At 35.3% G+C, this 17,516-nt stretch overlaps 1 protein-coding gene across 4 annotated transcripts in view; it reads left to right on the forward strand.

The window, feature by feature from the left end:
• Positions 1-17,516, forward strand: part of STAG2 (STAG2 cohesin complex component) — a 75,192-nt gene that overhangs the window by 50,138 nt on the left and 7,538 nt on the right. For all 4 annotated transcript variants that reach the window (XM_084294154.1, XM_084294157.1, XM_084294156.1 and 1 more), the window contains exons 13-28: positions 220-327; positions 1,104-1,215; positions 2,123-2,240; positions 2,933-3,036; positions 3,920-4,012; positions 4,224-4,313; positions 5,329-5,532; positions 6,990-7,060; positions 7,401-7,488; positions 7,588-7,668; positions 10,048-10,140; positions 12,731-12,905; positions 13,332-13,471; positions 14,574-14,675; positions 16,527-16,675; positions 17,218-17,346. In XM_084294154.1, the coding sequence (XP_084150280.1) occupies positions 220-327; positions 1,104-1,215; positions 2,123-2,240; positions 2,933-3,036; positions 3,920-4,012; positions 4,224-4,313; positions 5,329-5,532; positions 6,990-7,060; positions 7,401-7,488; positions 7,588-7,668; positions 10,048-10,140; positions 12,731-12,905; positions 13,332-13,471; positions 14,574-14,675; positions 16,527-16,675; positions 17,218-17,346 (1,857 nt within the window). The remainder of the gene's footprint in view (positions 1-219; positions 328-1,103; positions 1,216-2,122; positions 2,241-2,932; positions 3,037-3,919; positions 4,013-4,223; positions 4,314-5,328; positions 5,533-6,989; positions 7,061-7,400; positions 7,489-7,587; positions 7,669-10,047; positions 10,141-12,730; positions 12,906-13,331; positions 13,472-14,573; positions 14,676-16,526; positions 16,676-17,217; positions 17,347-17,516) is intronic.

Here is a 17,516-nt window from a genome sequence, read left to right on the forward strand (position 1 = left end):
ATGAACTTCTGAGCCTAACCTTTTACCAAACGCTCATACTGTATAGGTAACTTCTGTTTAGCAAGATTTTGGAACCAAGGTACTTTGGTTTTATTTTTAGGATGCACATTTGAAGGAAAAGCTTTAGCTTCTCCTTCATTTCTATCTCCCATCACTAGAGTTCATGTTTTTTTTTGAGTCAGCCTCTTTTTCTTTCCTTCATCCCATTCCCACCCCTAGGAGTAGTGAAGAAGTTCTGACTGCAGAAGACTGTGAAAACGTCTACCATCTGGTGTATTCAGCTCATCGGCCAGTAGCAGTTGCTGCAGGGGAATTTCTTTATAAAAAGTAAGAGGGGAAATTAGTTTTTTACTTTTCTTGTAGATTTTAATGTGTGCATTAATACTATGATTCCGATTAGCTTTAATTAAGAAAAACTGAATAATGAAGTGGCCTTAAGAAATAACTTCTAGAAAATGTAATACTGATGTAGTTTTTCTGAATAGGAGATCGGGAGTAATTTTGAAGCCTACATTTTAAAGTAGAGAATGTACAGAATAGATAATGCAAACATTCATCTGTCTCCTTCTTTCCCTTCCTTACTATGTTTTTTGAGACATTTAAAAATGCTCATGTAGTAGATAAAGTTTGTACTTCTGCCATAATAAGCATTTTTTCCCCAAAAAAGTTGGATCAGATGACCATTTCATGAAGTATTTTTCTGTACAACAAACAAAATTTGTTCAACACCTTGATGAGATGTTCAGGGAAACAGGATAGTTTCCACCTAATACTTTTTAGACCTTTTCCTACTACTTCTTTGCTGCTTTAAAGTCTCATGTGGGGATGTTCAATAAACACTAGTATTTGCAATTATCGCTGATTTTGTATAGTATTTGTTTTTATAATTACATGTTCCACTGGACGCTGTCAGTAAAATACCAACTCAGCAAATACAAAATTGTTCAAATAACATTTGTTCCAAATTACTTCCATTCAAAATAAAGTCTAGAGCTGTGCACTAAGATACTAAGTGTCCATCTGTAAAAAGAGTATGTAGATAAAAAATGACTGTGGCAAAGGCAATGAAGAAGAAATTTGTCCTGAATTTTTTCTTCTTCTAGGCTTTTCAGCCGCAGAGATCCTGAAGATGATGGAATACTTAAAAGAAGGGGAAGACAAAGTCCGAATGCTAATCTTGTGAAGACATTAGTGTTTTTCTTCTTGGAAAGTGAAGTAAGTTGGTTTCATGGGTGTTTTTTCAGTTTGCTTTTTGTTTTTATTCCCCCCCTCTCCCTCTCTTCAGTTCATAACTATGAACCTGTCCTAGTTTTTCACCATTGCTTGAGCAGTCCAGAGGACGTAAGAGACAGTTCTGTGTGCTTGTGTTTATTTGTAGGATCTGTTTCAGTAGGTACATAGCATTGAGACAGGCAGTAAGTTCTCTGACAAATACTGTCCTCCCATTCTTCATGGTAACATACAGGTGAAAAGAGATTGTGGTTTCGAACTCTGTAAAGAGGTTAAAAAAAAAAAAAGGGGGCAAAAAAAAAAAGCATACAAAAATAAGTTACCAAATATGCTAAAGATCCTAACAGATGCTGCGAACCTCCTTTAGGTGAAAGAGTTTAGGATTTTTGCTGTTTCTTAGGATCACTGCTTAGGGCTAGGCTTGCAGGTTTTGAAAGTTGGTCACACAACTTTCAATGGTTAACAATGGTGTTAACCCTGTTCGAGAAACTGCAGGCAGATGTTTTTGTATTCTACTGTTTCATACTCTTAGCAAAAGTAACTCTGTAAAGGTCAAATAGGGGAAGAAAACTCAACCAGACAAGCAAGTAAAACAAAATAATGAAACAAACACACACACAAAAAAGCCCCTCCAGATTCTGATGGGTCTTGCAGCACTTAAATCCATCTCAACTATTACAAAGTATTATCTCTTAACATTACCTGGGGAAGAAGGATTTCTGTTGAATCAGAGAGCTCACAACATTTCTGTGGATTATTTTTTGTTTGTTTGTTTGTTTTGCCATGGACAAGAGCAAGCAAAAAAAGTGCCCTGTATTGTAACAACTTATGGAATGAACTTTATTGTTAATGAAGAAAAATACTTATTTTCTTACTTATATTCGTATTATAGTTGCATGAACATGCTGCTTATCTTGTGGACAGCATGTGGGACTGTGCAACAGATCTCTTGAAGGACTGGGAATGTATGAACAGTCTTCTGTTGGAGGAACCTCTCAATGGAGAAGAGCGTAAGAGATTTCAGTTCTTCTATATATTGCTAAGCAGTTTCTATTGGGTGTGATTCATAAGGAAACAAGATGCTTGCATTTATGAGTACATGTACATTCTCTATTTTTGAATGACTGTAATCATTAATTATGAAATGTGAGGAAGAGTAGAAAGAGATCACTTCTGGTATGGAAACGAAATGCTGAAGAAGAGAGGCACGGAGTATGGGAGAAAAAAGAGGGAATAACTATGCAGTGTCCACTTGTCACGTTGTTCAACAGGTTCAGGCTTCACTTTTGGGCTTAGAGAAACTAATTGCTTGTGAAACTGGCTCTTTTACTCAATGTTAAAACTATCATATGGGAAAACACCATCATTTTCTTAATGACTGTAAAAATAAAACAGCTGAGATAGTTCTGTAATTTATGGGTACTAGTAAATGGACCTCAGAATAATGAGAAGGATCTAAAATGATTATAAAACTTGATAGTCTTTTCATCTTGCCCTATGACTTGTCCATTGATATCCCCTCAATTTTAAACGTTTTCCTGTGTTGTTTTAAAAGGTGTTTATATTTTCCATCTCTTCACCCCCCTTTATTTATTTACTTATTTGTCATTCAAAAAAAAAATTTGCTTGTTGGTTATTCGTATTTGTGGAAACTCACAAATAAATTCAGCTGTATTATAATGCCTGTTTCTTGAAATTTCAGCTCTAACAGATAGACAGGAAAGCGCACTGATTGAAATAATGCTTTGTACAATTCGGCAAGCAGCTGAATGTCATCCTCCGGTGGGAAGAGGAACAGGGAAAAGGGTAGGAGCCAAAAACCTACTTATGTAGACATGTGGAAGTGGCTTTGTGGGGACAGCGTGGGGAGAAGGAGACACTCATAGGCTGTTGCTACTGAAGGGACTGAGTTCAGAAATTGAGTTTATTACCACAGCCTCCAGTGTCTAACAGCCATGCTTTGTTCACTTGTTCATGACTTTGGCACATAATTAATATTGTTTGGGCTACTGTCTTTGGTTTTGCTATTAAAAGTACTACAAAATTGATTTTAAAAGAAGGTTGGAAAGAAGACCAAATGCATTATGTGAAGAAACTATAAAGCTATTTTCAATTTAAAAAAAACACAATAAGAGAGAAGGGTGTATATTCCATAGGCTCTTTGGAAGGACCACAGTTCAACCAATTGGCTTTCTTTCTGATTATATGAAGTTTAGGCAGCCTTCTTTTACTGAGACATTAAGGTGGGAAGGGAACTGCCTTTCAAGACTTGTGCAGCTGTTGGTGCACAAGTCTTGCTTGTTCCAACAAGCAAGAACAACAAGCAAGGCCAACAAGCTGTTGGTCTGTACCTGTGTAGGTACAGACTGAACGTTTACTCAGATATGAAGATCAGATTGGCATATGAATTGAACAAATATTAATCATTAAAAATTGTAAACAAGCTGGAAAAATTGCTGTTCTTTGCTAATCCAGAAAAACATTCTGATCAGTGTTTTGTTGCAAGGAAGGTAAACCTTTTGTCTGGATTGTCAGTTCTGTTTTGAGCATAATCTCAATAGTTTTAGGTGCAACTCTTAATTGCATTTTCTGAGTGCTGAAAATTTTTATATTGACCTTTTTTCATTGATATTTTATAGTGATGTTAGAAAGTTGTAGTTGTAAAATTCTCACAATACCAATAATTTAGGTTCTGACAGCGAAGGAAAAGAAAACCCAGTTGGATGACAGGACAAAAATTACAGAACTTTTTGCAGTGGCACTTCCACAGTTGTTAGCAAAGGTAAGTTTAATTCCATTTCTTGCTGATGAGATGCTGTTAAAATGTTCAAAAAAAAGTATTATTTCTGTAATTAACTATATGGCTTACACAAGTTTTCATTTTTTCCTACGAGTCTTTATTTATGTTTGATTGTTCTGTGATGAATTGTGTGATATTATATCCAAGATTATTTTCATTTGAACTCTTTATTTTTTCCTTGTCAATTTTGCAGTATTCTGTAGATGCTGAAAAAGTCACCAACTTGTTGCAGTTGCCACAGTACTTTGATTTGGAAATTTATACAACAGGGCGGCTAGAAAAGGTAAGGTAACATCCCTTAAAAGAAAAGGTGGGGTGGGGTGGATGGGGAAAGGGACACATGACAACAGAATTTAGACTCCTCATTGGAATTTCAGTTGCTATTGTAAGTGCCACTTTTTTCATTAAGTGTAACTTGCTCTGTCAAAACCGTCGTTGAGGGTACGACCTGAACATAGGTGTCTGGCTGCTGTTCTTACCTTTAGAAGACCTGTTTTGGCCAGTTGTAACAGAGAATCTCATCAGGTAGATTAACTTAATGTAGAAGCGTTTATTGTTGTGTTAGGGTCGCGTTTGAGGTGTGCTGTTTGATAGAGAAAGCTTATAGTAATGGCTTGCTAAGTCTTCTTTTTCTGATCACTGAAGCCAGTAAATCACAATCTTCATTGCATGAAAAAGTGGAAAACCACCAGATGCAAATTACGTGGTTACTGCTCTGTTTATCAGCTGTGGTAACGAAGCTGGTGTAAGCTGTTCTTGTGTGTTTTCTCCTTCTAAGACGCACTAACTTGCTGCATTGTGAAGCAAGTAGCTGGAAATGATTAGGGTAAAATAGTAATAAAATATTTAGTTGACAGTATAGCCTAGAGGGCAGTTGAGTGACTTGGGGCGAGGAGAGGCAACAACTGAAGTTGGTTTCAGTACTAACACTTAACATGAAACTAGTTCTCCACTTATACAGCTTTTAAGACCATGTATAAATGTTTTTGTGGGTTGGCTTCTGTGTCATTTATCTATCATTTCAAATTTAAGTGTTAGATAAGCCCATGCCGACAACTGCAAATTTTTAATAACTCTTTAAAAAATAGATTGAATTTTCAGTCTTTGACAAGCTCCTACTTAATTTTAACTCACTGTTAATTTACCCCAAAGTATCACCAGGTTTCTAGAACTGTTTTGTATTCTGTATCATAGCTTTAAAAAAAAAAAAAGTAATAAATTGAATTTTAAAACTCCCTGTGTTTTATCAATTATTAAAAGCGTGTGTGTTTTTTTTTTTCACCTTGTTGTTCTTGTAGCATTTGGATGCCTTACTGCGACAAATCCGGGATATTGTGGAGAAGCACACAGACATAGATGTTTTGGAAGCCTGTTCAAAAACATACCATGCTCTCTGTAATGAAGAGTTCACAATCTTTAACAGGGTTGATATTGCAAGAAGTCAGTTAATAGATGAATTGGCAGACAAGTTTAATCGACTTCTTGAAGACTTCCTGCAAGAGGTATTTTAATGTGCAAGATCAACTTTTTCTGCCCTTGTAAATATTTCCAGCATGGTTTTCTGACTTGCGAAATTCTGAGGTCAAGCATAATAATACAGCAGTATCATTACTGTGATTGTGACTGTTTCTTTACATCAGGACAGTGATTCTTTAGCCTGTTTTTGGACAAGTATTTTTTGGGGAATTTGAGATAAATTTCAGATAAGCTATGAAATTGTTTGAATTTTCCATCTTTGTTATAAATATTGTAATTTTGAGAGATGTAGCATTGTAGTTCTGCTAGGATTCTCAGATGTACTAATGTTGCCAGTCTTGCCTGTGATTGATCTTTTATCAACAACAATGTGCAAAATCTCTGGAAAACACTTTCCATCCTTGAATGTATTCTGTAGGTTAAAAATAATTTTATTCCTATTCTTTGCTGCTTGAGACAAAGAACTTCCTGGTATGTTATTTAACTTGATTAGGTTCCTCTGATACTGAGACATTCATATGGGACATTCAGACAAAACTTGTTTCCCTTCCTCCTTATCTGTGAAAAGGAGCACGAGAAGCATCTTGTTGGTAACTTCTTTGTCCACGCCTCTTGGCAGCAGACTTATTTGGTCATGCTTTGCTCCTCTTGCTTCCTTCCAATGAGCCTCTTCAGGCTCATTGGCCTGAAATCACTGGTTGTATGTGGGCCAAATAGGAAATATGCCTAGTAATCATTTAGTTCCCTATTTGTGAGGAAGGGAAAAAAAAAAAAAGAATGAGGGTTAAAGGAAGGAAATAAAATGTCTAGCTGACTAGAAGGAAAATGACAACTACTCTGGCAGAATTGTTAAACTCCATAGTGCTTTGGTCACGTGCCACCACAGAACAGGAAAATGTGTGGCAGTTGCAGTGTGACTGATACACCAGTACTTGCATATAGCTGGTTTACTGAGGGGGGGTGGGGGTTCTGTGACCTCAGATGGCTTATCCTGTGTACCTAAATAGATACCATTTTGCACCTTTTCTTTGTACTGCTTTTCTCTTTCCAAGTACAAATTTGTCAGGCCCTGTGGGACCATCAGAACTTCCTTTACCCCTCTTAGAGACTTAGGTCTGTGATTAAAGATTGAGGTACTGACCTGTCTAGTCCAGTATCTATTGTCTGACAGTGGCCTCTGCTGGATTCTTTAGAGAAAATTGAAACACTTACATCATACACAGAAATCTAGGCTGCTTGAATACATTCTTCCTTCCTCCAGCATTCCTCACCATATTTTTCCTTGTGCTGCTGTGTTATATCTAGATATGAAAGCTGATTGCCTTTTCAGCAGTTTGGGGCATGCAATGCATTACTTTCTCTTTCAATCCCCTTCACATCTTCTAAAAACAAATATGTCATTGATAAATAATTTAGATAAAGTTATTTTTGCCCTTTTTCCCCCCTTTTCTTTGTGACTTCTTACAATGTGGCTTTTAAATAGGGGGAGGAACCTGATGAAGATGATGCTTATCAGGTCTTGTCAACACTGAAGAGAATCACTGCTTTCCACAAGTAAGTAGGCTTCTGCATGTAACCGTCAGGGTTTGTGTTGTATGATTTGTTTTTGTAGTAGTTTGTGTTTTGTTTTTAAAATGTTAGAGCTATAAAATTTTATGGAACTTAGTTTCAGTGAGAATGGTGGAGTGTTGTGCAGAACATGGCACATCTCTTGAATATATAAGGAGATACAAAACTGAAGTCTTCTGTTTTGGTTTGGGGGGGGGTTGTGTGTGTATATATGCACATACAAATATATATTTAAAAAAAAATGTGAAGCTTTTGGTAGTTGTTAACATTGAATTTCAGAAGTGGTGTTTCTTTTATATCTCTGTTTCATTTCTAATGCTTCTAGTGCTCACGACCTATCAAGATGGGACTTGTTTGGCTGCAACTACAAGTTATTGAAAACTGGCATCGAAAATGGAGACATGCCAGAACAGGTTTGTAGCTAAAATCTGCTCTCTAGGTACAACAGTAAATAGCTTTTGTTGCTTCTATTGGCCTTTTTTAATTTATTTATTTTTTCTTTTTGATTTCAGATTGTTATTCATGCACTGCAGTGCACTCATTATGTAATCCTTTGGCAGCTAGCAAAAATTACTGAAAGCAGTTCCACGAAGGTATGCCTTGTTCCAGATGTGTTAGTAAACAAATGTTTGTATGTACCTGCAGTGTCATTAAACAGGAAATGTGATGGAATCAATTAAAACTCAAAAAAAAAAAAAATTATATGTATACCTTTTGAAAGCTACATTCCTAAGAAATTCTTCAGAATTCATCATTTTAACAATGAAGTGCTTGACTTTTAAATCATAATATTTCCCTAAATTGTTATGTTTATTATTGACACACACATTAAGTTGAAAGAATCTTAAGTAATTGAATATATCTGTTTTAATCATGGAAGACAAACCTCTGGCAAATGTCATTTTTCTAATTTTACTTCTTTAAAAATCTCAGAGAAGGGATTGCAGTTTCTTATGTCCATGGAATTAACATGCTGTAGGTATCTGTCATAGTTTACTGAAGGGAAAAGGACTCAATTTGCAATCGATGAATTGTATTATATTTTTTTAAATTAATAGATTATCAATTAATTATTACAATGAGTTTGTTTTAATGTGAGGATGTATATATTTTTGCCTTTTTTTCTTTGTTTCTGGGTATGGTGTGTGGGCTTTAATATATCATAGGAGTAGAGAAGTGTGATATGTAACTTGTGCTTTTTTTTTTTTAATAACAGAGAACACCTATATGAGATCATAGTGTCTTCTCTTTATATTTTTAATCATATTATGACTTCATTAATTCAGTGAGTAATTGCGGCCTTTCTGACTCAGTCATAGAGTCTGAAATTCTGCTAAATGCAAAATTCTTGAACACGTGCTGGTCAACTAGTTCATCATCTTGCTTTTAACAATTACTAAAAACAGAATATCAGATACAAAGTGCATACATAGATCATTGAGAACTATTTATGTGAGTGAAGGATTTGGAAGATTTATTAGCTTATTCTTTTAAGGGGAAGCAGCAGTCTGAGTTTTTGGTAGCAATGATTAAGACTTTATCACAAACCTGACTGTAGAAGCTGAACTAAATATTGAAAAGTTAGGTTAGAAATGAAGATTAACTTAGCTATTGTGCAGTAAAATGTAATTCGTAATACTTTCCAACAGGAATGAAAATAACTTACTTGGAAAAAATAGTCCTTTATTAATACTATTTCTGCTCCAGTATAATAATATTTGGTAAATTAAGGCTTTTACAGTTGTGGTTGAGAAGTTAGACCTGTTTTATTATATTTAACTGCTTGAGTGCTGCCAAATATATACCAGGTATGTACAGAAGTTCCATTGACTTAGGTTCAAAAGAATTTGACACACAGAACCAGAAGTGACAGGAATGTACTGTGCCTAAAGATCGTTGTTCCATAACAAAAATTAAATTCTAGCCCTGTGCTGTCTGTGAACAGGTTGACTAAGTAAGAGAATTGGCTTCACGGTACAGGCTGTTGAAAGTAATAAATATCAAATTAATTATACATATATATTTAAATTTAAAAGAATAATTCTCTAGAAAAGGAAGAACGTATTATTGTGTGTAGTTCTCTTGAGATTGGTATAGCAATCTGAATGGTAAATGTTCAGAGAAAACCTTGTATGTAGTGAAAGCGTTCTAAAAACATATTATATTTAAACTCTGTACAGTCATAGCCGATAAGTGGCTGTTGCTTTTGTGACTCCTGTTGAGATTAAATGATGCATTGTACCAGTGTGCTACCTGTTTTCTTGAAGGGAGAGACTTGTTTTGTTTTAGATTACTTGGATAGTTTTTACATTTCTCAGGGGTATTTCTTTGTCTGGCCTGACGATAATTTGTAATCGGACTTCCCCAGTTCTACATGAACTAGAATCTTTGCATATTTTGTTGAGTAACTAGAAGATAGGACACCAAATATGCTATGCAGATGTTTTTTGTATCAGTTTGATATTTTATTTGCTCAGTAATTTACTTTGCTGGAAGTCATTGAAAATTTTTGAAGCTACTTTTAAAATTACTTATTTTTTAGAGAAAAGGGGAAGAAAACCTCAACTCCTATCTGATGCTTTGCTTTATCTCCAAGCAGTGAAATAAAAGTATACTACGTAGCTGTGTCTGGTTTAGCTACACAGCTACCTAAAATCTGTACTTAGGGCTGAAAATACAGATATTTTAAAAAGAAAATGCTTTGTGCACTGTTTTTTTGTTGTTACTATTTATTTTTAATAATTCTGCCAATTTCATCCCAACTTCCATTTCTATTGTAATACACAGGATGACAAAATTGAGGAAATTGCTCCTTGCTAATTTTGTTTGTAATAGTGAATTTAACTAATGCAGTGGACTTTGATTCGCATCTACGTATGAGGTCTGTGGTGGATAGCTCTGAAAATGCATGCACTGTATATGAATATGAAATGGAAAAGCTGAACAGTTACATGGAATCTTTCTCTTTAAAGGAGGATCTTCTACGTCTGAAGAAGCAGATGAGAGTGTTCTGTCAAATCTGTCAACACTACCTGACCAATGTAAACACTGCTGTTAAGGAACAGGTTAGTGATTGTTGTTTATCCTTATAGTCTTCTAATATTATACTTCTAAAGAAGTGTCAAATACTAGCAAAAGGAACTATTCAAGTTTATGTGAAGATGTGGGATAAGTGTCTTGGATGCTTAGGCTTAATGCCCTTTGAGTCTCCTGTGTACACTGTGTTTTTGTATATGTGCCCTTTTAAGTAATGTAGGTGGGATTTCAAAACCAATTTGAACTTGAATCTTTCTAGTAATTTTAGGCAGCATAAATGATTTGAAGGGTTTTTTTTTTTTTCAATTGTTCTTGTTACTTTATTTAAACAATGGGCAGGTGCACTGTAGAAGCATTACAACTTGTATGTTAGGTTGGAGAGTTACATCTCAAACTCTTAGTTGTCATGTCACACACCTCCAGTGGAGCTGCTTGTGGATTTGTAGACAGAGTTGGAAGGGATGGGAACAGTTATATAGAAGATGCAGGTTATTTATTTTTCAGAGTGCTTTTACATTGCCAGGTTTCCACTATTATATATATGTAACAAAGCACTCAAGACCCATGAAGAAAACAACCTTCCTCTCCCATTGTTGTAAACACATGGGGACATACATGGTCAATTTTACTCTTCCTTTTTGATATGTTGCTGCATACAGAGTATGTTCCTCACTTCAGAACCCTAGGATTTTGTGCATCTCTGGATCAAGAAAAAAGATGAGTAGTTAGTGTGTGTGTGTGTTAATGAAAACACATATATGCACTGTAACCTGAGGGATTTCATTGTTGGGAAGAGGCATTCATTTTTCTTGGTCGCCTTTCAGTACACATACACACTGGTGAATTGTTAACAGCATTGGTTTGAGGTGCTTGGAGACTACTCTAGCAAGTGCTTGGAAGCCTCAGCAGTGATGTACTGCTCAGGTTGTGATTGGAGCTTCAGATCTAAGGAGTTAGGGCATTGAGTAAAACTTCAGATTTGACTAGAGTTCCAGTGAATTGCATTCTGATGACCTATTCGTCTTACCAATTTTGTAGTCAGTCCCTCATGTAGTTGTTCCTTGTGGCTGAGAGTTTTAGCTGAAACCAAGTCCTTAGATAATTCAAATGTAAAATATATAGGCATTTAGTCCATGTCAGGAATGCCTGGTATCTCAGGTAGGAGACACAAGTCCTGTTTTTTTTAAAGCAAATACAGGCATGAAGGTTTTGGGATTTTTTTTCTTGCTTTTTGAACTGAGATATCTTGGGAAATGCTTGCCTTGAGTTCTGAGGGTAACTGTGTCAGCTGTAGGGGCTGGGTCTCTTCCAGTCTGTGTTGAAATAGTCCTTCAGCCAGGACATTTGTATGGATTTCAGGATCCACTGAAGAGCACTGGTAACTGATGGCAGGATTAATTCAAAGTAAATGCCATAAAAACCTTTAGAATGCTAAAACAAGATTAAAAACAACAACAAAAAAAAAGTCTAGCATTTCTCTATGAAGAAGGACCAAACTATCTTCTATAGGTGTACTTTTAACTTAAACAAATAGAAAGCCCAGGAGTGTTTTTGCTATAAAAGGTGATTAAAAAAAGAACCTTGAGCTTGTAGTTGAATATCTAGTCCACTTAGTCATACAATTGCAGGTTTTGCAACTCTTGCTATAACAAGAATCTTGTTATAAGTTCTTCCTTGAACTGCTTAGGCATGTTTTAAGTCTGAGAGTTAATTAGTATCAAAGTCATAAGGTGCAATGTTTGAAAGTATGACAAAAATCACTGAAGCTCTGAGTAGGTCTATTCAAAAATCTACTCTTAGTTTCAGGCGTGTGCCCTAGAAACAAATTGCCTCAGTCACGTAGGGCACATAGGTGTTTTCCCATTCTAATCTGCTGGAAGGTTATTTCAAGAGGAGCGTATGTATTTCCATGACCATGAAAATGATAGCATTTCCTTTGAGGAGTTTGAGAACTGATGTTTACACTAAAATACTTAAATACCCTAAAATTCGTAAATACTACCAAGAGATTACGGTGAAAACGATGAGGTGCAGCATTAAGCAATGTATTGTCCAGTTAGTTTAAAGAATGTCTGTCTAGGTACTGTTGTATTCAGACTTCTTGTGGTTGTAGTACAGACATTGAAATCTGATGTCATTGAAATCTGATGTAGACGTGTTTGCCAGCATAGTGAAGAGGTGGTTGGTTTTTTGGGAGCAAGACAGACCTTAGGATCTGAAGGGATTGAATATCCTCAGCCATGCTATGTGTGTTCCAGATGTGATCAAAACAATTAAAAAAGTGGAATGTTCTATGGCTGGTGACTGCAGAGTTCTCTAGTGTCTTCATGTGGCATCCTTCAAGCAGAATTTGAGAGTTTCATGCTCTCCGTGTTTCATTCTTAAAATATTTTTTATATTTAGTTGGCTACATTTGTGCAGCATTTTTATTTAGAGAGTCATACAGCAACCTCATGTAAGAAGCTATTCACATTTTAAGTTCCAGTTGGCCTGTCGTGTTGATAAGGACTTAAGAGGCACCATCATACATTGGGCTTTAAATACTTAGCTCAGTGAAAATGTTATTCTGTATTTAAATAAATTAAAATCCAAATATTTATTAAGGCTTCTTTTTAATAGGCTTTCACAATTCTGTGTGACGTGTTGATGATCTTCAGCCATCAGATTATGACAGGAGGACGTGATATGTTGGAACCTCTTGTTTACACTCCTGATTCTTCATTACAATCTGAACTACTCAGTTTTATTTTAGATCATGTCTTCATTGATCAGGATGATGATAATAATAGTGCAGGTTTGTGCAAAACTGTTTATTTTATGTTGTTTGCCTTCTAGCTAATACATTTGTTTGCCTGTGGTATTTTGTGCCTTTATTTTTTTTTTTTCCCTTCTAACAATGAGAAATGTGCATGAGCAAAGAGGTAGGTTTGTGGTTGTTTGTTTGTTTGTTTGTTTGTTTGTTTTTTTTAATGTCAGCAGCCACTTAAAGCCCTTTATGGTTTGGGGACATGTAGGGTAATTATGATGAAGGTTTGTTTTCATAGGCACAAATATTATATATCTCAGGAAGAGAGACTTGTCAGTGGTCAATAAAGTGCATTGCTGTCAGAATTGAAATTTCATTTTTCTAAACCCTGACCACTAGCCCGCATCATTGTATACAATACTTAAACTTGAAGTGTTTAAACCCGACAGTTTTCATCTTCCATACTCATTGCAGATGGACAGCAGGATGATGAAGCTAGCAAAATTGAAGCATTGCACAAAAGAAGAAATCTACTTGCAGCTTTCTGTAAACTCATTGTATATACTGTGGTGGAAATGAATACTGCTGCAGACATTTTCAAGCAATATATGAAGGTAAGTCAGAAGGCTAGTGGTTATACTTAGTAGAAGCATTAGAATACAGTAGCTGTGGATTTTTTTATTGTTATTTATTTTGTTCCTTGTGAGATAGCTGATTTGAAATATGAAGCCTACAAAACTCTGTATCAGCAGAAGGGCTGTTCTCCCACCATAAGAGGGGGGAAAATAGCTGAGAGGGTTTCACAGTTCCTGTATAGTGGGGGAGCAGGAAGAAAACCTGATAATTGTTTTTACTTTGTTTCTAATAACTTTATTTTCTTAAGGATATCTGGTTGATGGTATATTTTCACCTCAGCTTTAAGTTTCAGGCTTTTTAAGAAATCTTCTCACACAGGTTGACTTGGCATCTAGCCTTATCAAATAATTTCAGCTTAAGTTTTGTAGAAGAGAAGAAAATTGTTTTGCAAGTTTCCTTCATTTCTCCTAGAAAAAAACATGTTCCTTGTATCTGCTGCTAGTTTTGTTAAATATAAAATCCCTTGCCACCTGGGATTCACAGCTGCACAATAATGAGTTCATTTTGTGAACATGTTAAAAACTTGCTTCTTGATGATTACATTTAAAAAATAAAAATAAAAATTCAGGCAGCCTGCTTTTGTATGAGTGCCCTTTATTTATATTCTGAATCACTAAATAACTACTTAGTACTGTATTAAACTTCAACTACTTTTGAAACTGAACTGGCAGCTGTCTCCATTGGAAAAATTATGATTATGAAGTTGTCCATAAGAGCTTAGTTTAAACAGAAAATAGAAAACTCCCCATCAGAGATTAGATTCTAATCTTGTACCCTGAAGGGGTGAATATGTGCTATTAATAAGTGTGTCAGGGCCTTCAAGATAAATAGCTCGTTCTGCCTCTAAAGTAATATCGATGACATTAAACAGGAAGGAAAATAAATGGAAATACTGTTTTTTGAGGTATTTTAGGATACAATTTTGATGGTGTAAGCATAAGCATTGTCAGTTTTTTCTTTTCAGTGTGTCTGATTTTTTCTTTCAAGTATCATAACATAGATGTAATTTTCTGAAGAATTCGATAGTTATGTTTTCAACTAAAATGGAAAGTTAACCTACTTTGTTTGGATTTTTCCTAGTACTACAACGACTATGGTGATATTATTAAAGAAACAATGAGTAAAACAAGACAGATAGACAAAATCCAGTGTGCTAAAACACTTATTCTTAGCTTGCAACAGGTAAGAATGATTTACAGTCTTCTAAGCATGAAGTTCCATGCAGTATATCATGTGCTGTTGTTTAATAGCTAGTGTGAGGTATTAATGAAAAAGCTCTTATGGAAGGTAGGTTTGAAAACAAACAATTACTTAGACCAGTTGTGAGTTCGTTTTTCAGTATTTCTGAATGTTTGGTAGTTGCTTCACCTATCTTTGAAATTAAAATATTTTAGTGCTCTCTTTAGTAAATGAGCTTGTCTGTGTGCAGACCTTATGAATTCAGTCAGGAGTTGGATTTGTCTGCTCACATGAGCCATCTGCATAAATCTTACAGGATTGAGGAGAATCAGACCAGTAAAGCACATCTCTGCAAACCACTTCAATTTAACATAGATGTGTGCTACTGTTGAAAGGAAAATGTATCTCAATTTGTCCTCTCTCTCCACCCCTTTATGTCAGTACTGGAGTTCATACAGCTTACATGGATCTGGTTGTGAACTAACCAGAAAAAATCCTTAGTGAAGCCCCTAAGACGGTTTATCCATCTGGATATTATTGCCAGTACAAGAGGAGGATGATACCTTTCCTTTTGATAGCAGTGTGACATTAACTAGCTGATGGAACTGCAGCACAAAATATGCAGCTGAAGGCTAGGGTCTCCTTTTACTGATTCTGCTGACTTTTCACTAGAGTTTGCAAGTATTTGTGATGCCAGGAAAATTCTGTCCTTGTTAATCTTTTCTGTCTCATGAACAGCCTGCCCCATATATTTTAAAGGGCAGACAGAAAATGGATGTAATATGTGAAATTGCGCACATAATAGGAAGGCAGTTACATAAGCCTAATAAAACTACAAGAATAGTAACACAAGGGGACCCAAGTATTGATAAATATCCAAAAACAAACAAACCACGACCAATGGGGGAAGAGGGGCACATGTGAAAGCCAAATCTCCTTAAATTTAAACGTGAACTAGCATGTTTCTATGAAAACTAAAAACAGAAACCAAGCAGACAAGGAATACTAGAAGTAACAAGGGATAAAGGGATTAACTAAGTTGGAGTGAGCTGCACCAGCTTAAAAGGAAGGATGCAGCTGTGGGCCAAAGTGTGTCTATAAATGCAAGTTAATGTGTATAGCCTGACTGAACCTGGTTTTGGTTTATTCTGTTACATGGGTGGGGGAAGGATGCGTGTATTGCACAAAACTAGAAGATAATAGAAAAATAATCTGTTGAAGAGAATTACAGACAAATTGAGTAGGGTGTTGAAATAACTGATCTAAAAAAAAAAAGATTATAAAGTTCAGAGCATTCAAGTTTGCTGGCTATTGATAAAGAGTTGATTTTGATCCTCAGTGGCAGAGCTTCTGGTGGCTTTGGCAACTTCCCTGAAGACATGTTTCCATTTTAGAATTTCTTTTGTGTATTTTCCAAATACAAATACAACAAAATTAGTTATATAGGAGTAGTAGTTTGACAAACTGTAATAATAAAGACCAGGTGAGAATTTACTGCATTTATTTTTTCTCTGTTAGTGTACACATCAGGGAATCTTACTCATTTTCAGTATTCTCAACTCTGGGACATCCCACTTAAGGAAGTGCTGAAATCTGTAGTCCAACATAGTTTGACGCATTCCTTGAAGTGTACATATTGTCCAAGCTTAACTCAAACATACAGACCCTTCAAGAGTAGCTTTAACTTCCTGATCATAAACTTGTATCATTTTGGATTGTTGATTTAAGAAATAAAGCTGTAAAACACATTTTGCTGAAACTGAATTATGTGCTGTTTGGTCTAAAATTTGTCATGATCTTTTAATAAATGAAAATCTTTTTTTTTTTTTTTTTTTTTTTTTTCATTTCATACAGCTTTTCAATGAAATGATTCAAGAAAATGGTTATAATTTTGATAGATCATCACCGACATTCAGTGGCATAAAGGAACTTGCTCGACGTTTTGCTTTAACGTTTGGACTGGATCAGTTGAAAACAAGAGAAGCTATTGCTATGTTACACAAGTAATTGTGTGCTTTGTGTTACTGCTATTTTTGTAGCACTTCTCGACTAACATCATTAAAATGTCTTTTCAGTCTTTCAAAACTAGTTTAATATAAACTGCATCAGCACTAAAGAAATTCATTTTAGTTATAACCCATTTATAAGTTAGGAGGTGACCGTGTCTTTGTTCCTGAATTAAACCCAAATGTTAAATCATGTTTTTCTTTAGCATCATTGTATAAGCCTGTAAATGATAAGCAGTGTTGATGCTGTCACCATAAAAAAGCATTTTAATGTACATAACAGTAAGAACAGATCCATTTAATTACGATCTTTGCCACCTGCAGAAAACTTGAAACATGAGTTAGAAACATTAGGATAAAAAGTGTGTCCATGAACACAATTCATTCGTAATTTGAACACTTTTTTGCTAGGACATGGAAACACTGAATGGTTGCTCCCTTGAAGTAGGGGAAAGGTGTTTAGTTTTGATAGCTTCTAGTGCTGATAACTTTTTCCTTAGTTTATGCCTTACGTAAATGAATTTTTAACTTTTCCTTAGGGATGGCATAGAATTTGCATTTAAGGAGCCTAATCCACAAGGTGAGAGCCACCCACCATTAAATTTGGCATTTCTTGATATTCTGAGTGAGTTTTCCTCCAAACTTCTCAGACAAGACAAAAGAACAGTGTAAGTATTTTCTTTACATTTTCTTTTCATTACAAATATTAATGATGTTAATATCTATTTGAATATGTATGTATGTGTATTACATTCACCCAGAATGGAATCTCTGGCACTTAAATATAACTTTACAGTGATGTAGTCAAGCATAGTCATAAAGGGTAAATTGTATTCAT

The sequence above is a fragment of the Netta rufina genome, assembly GCF_964035555.1.
Source record: "Netta rufina genome assembly, chromosome: 12".
Classification (NCBI taxonomy): Eukaryota; Metazoa; Chordata; class Aves; order Anseriformes; family Anatidae; genus Netta; species Netta rufina.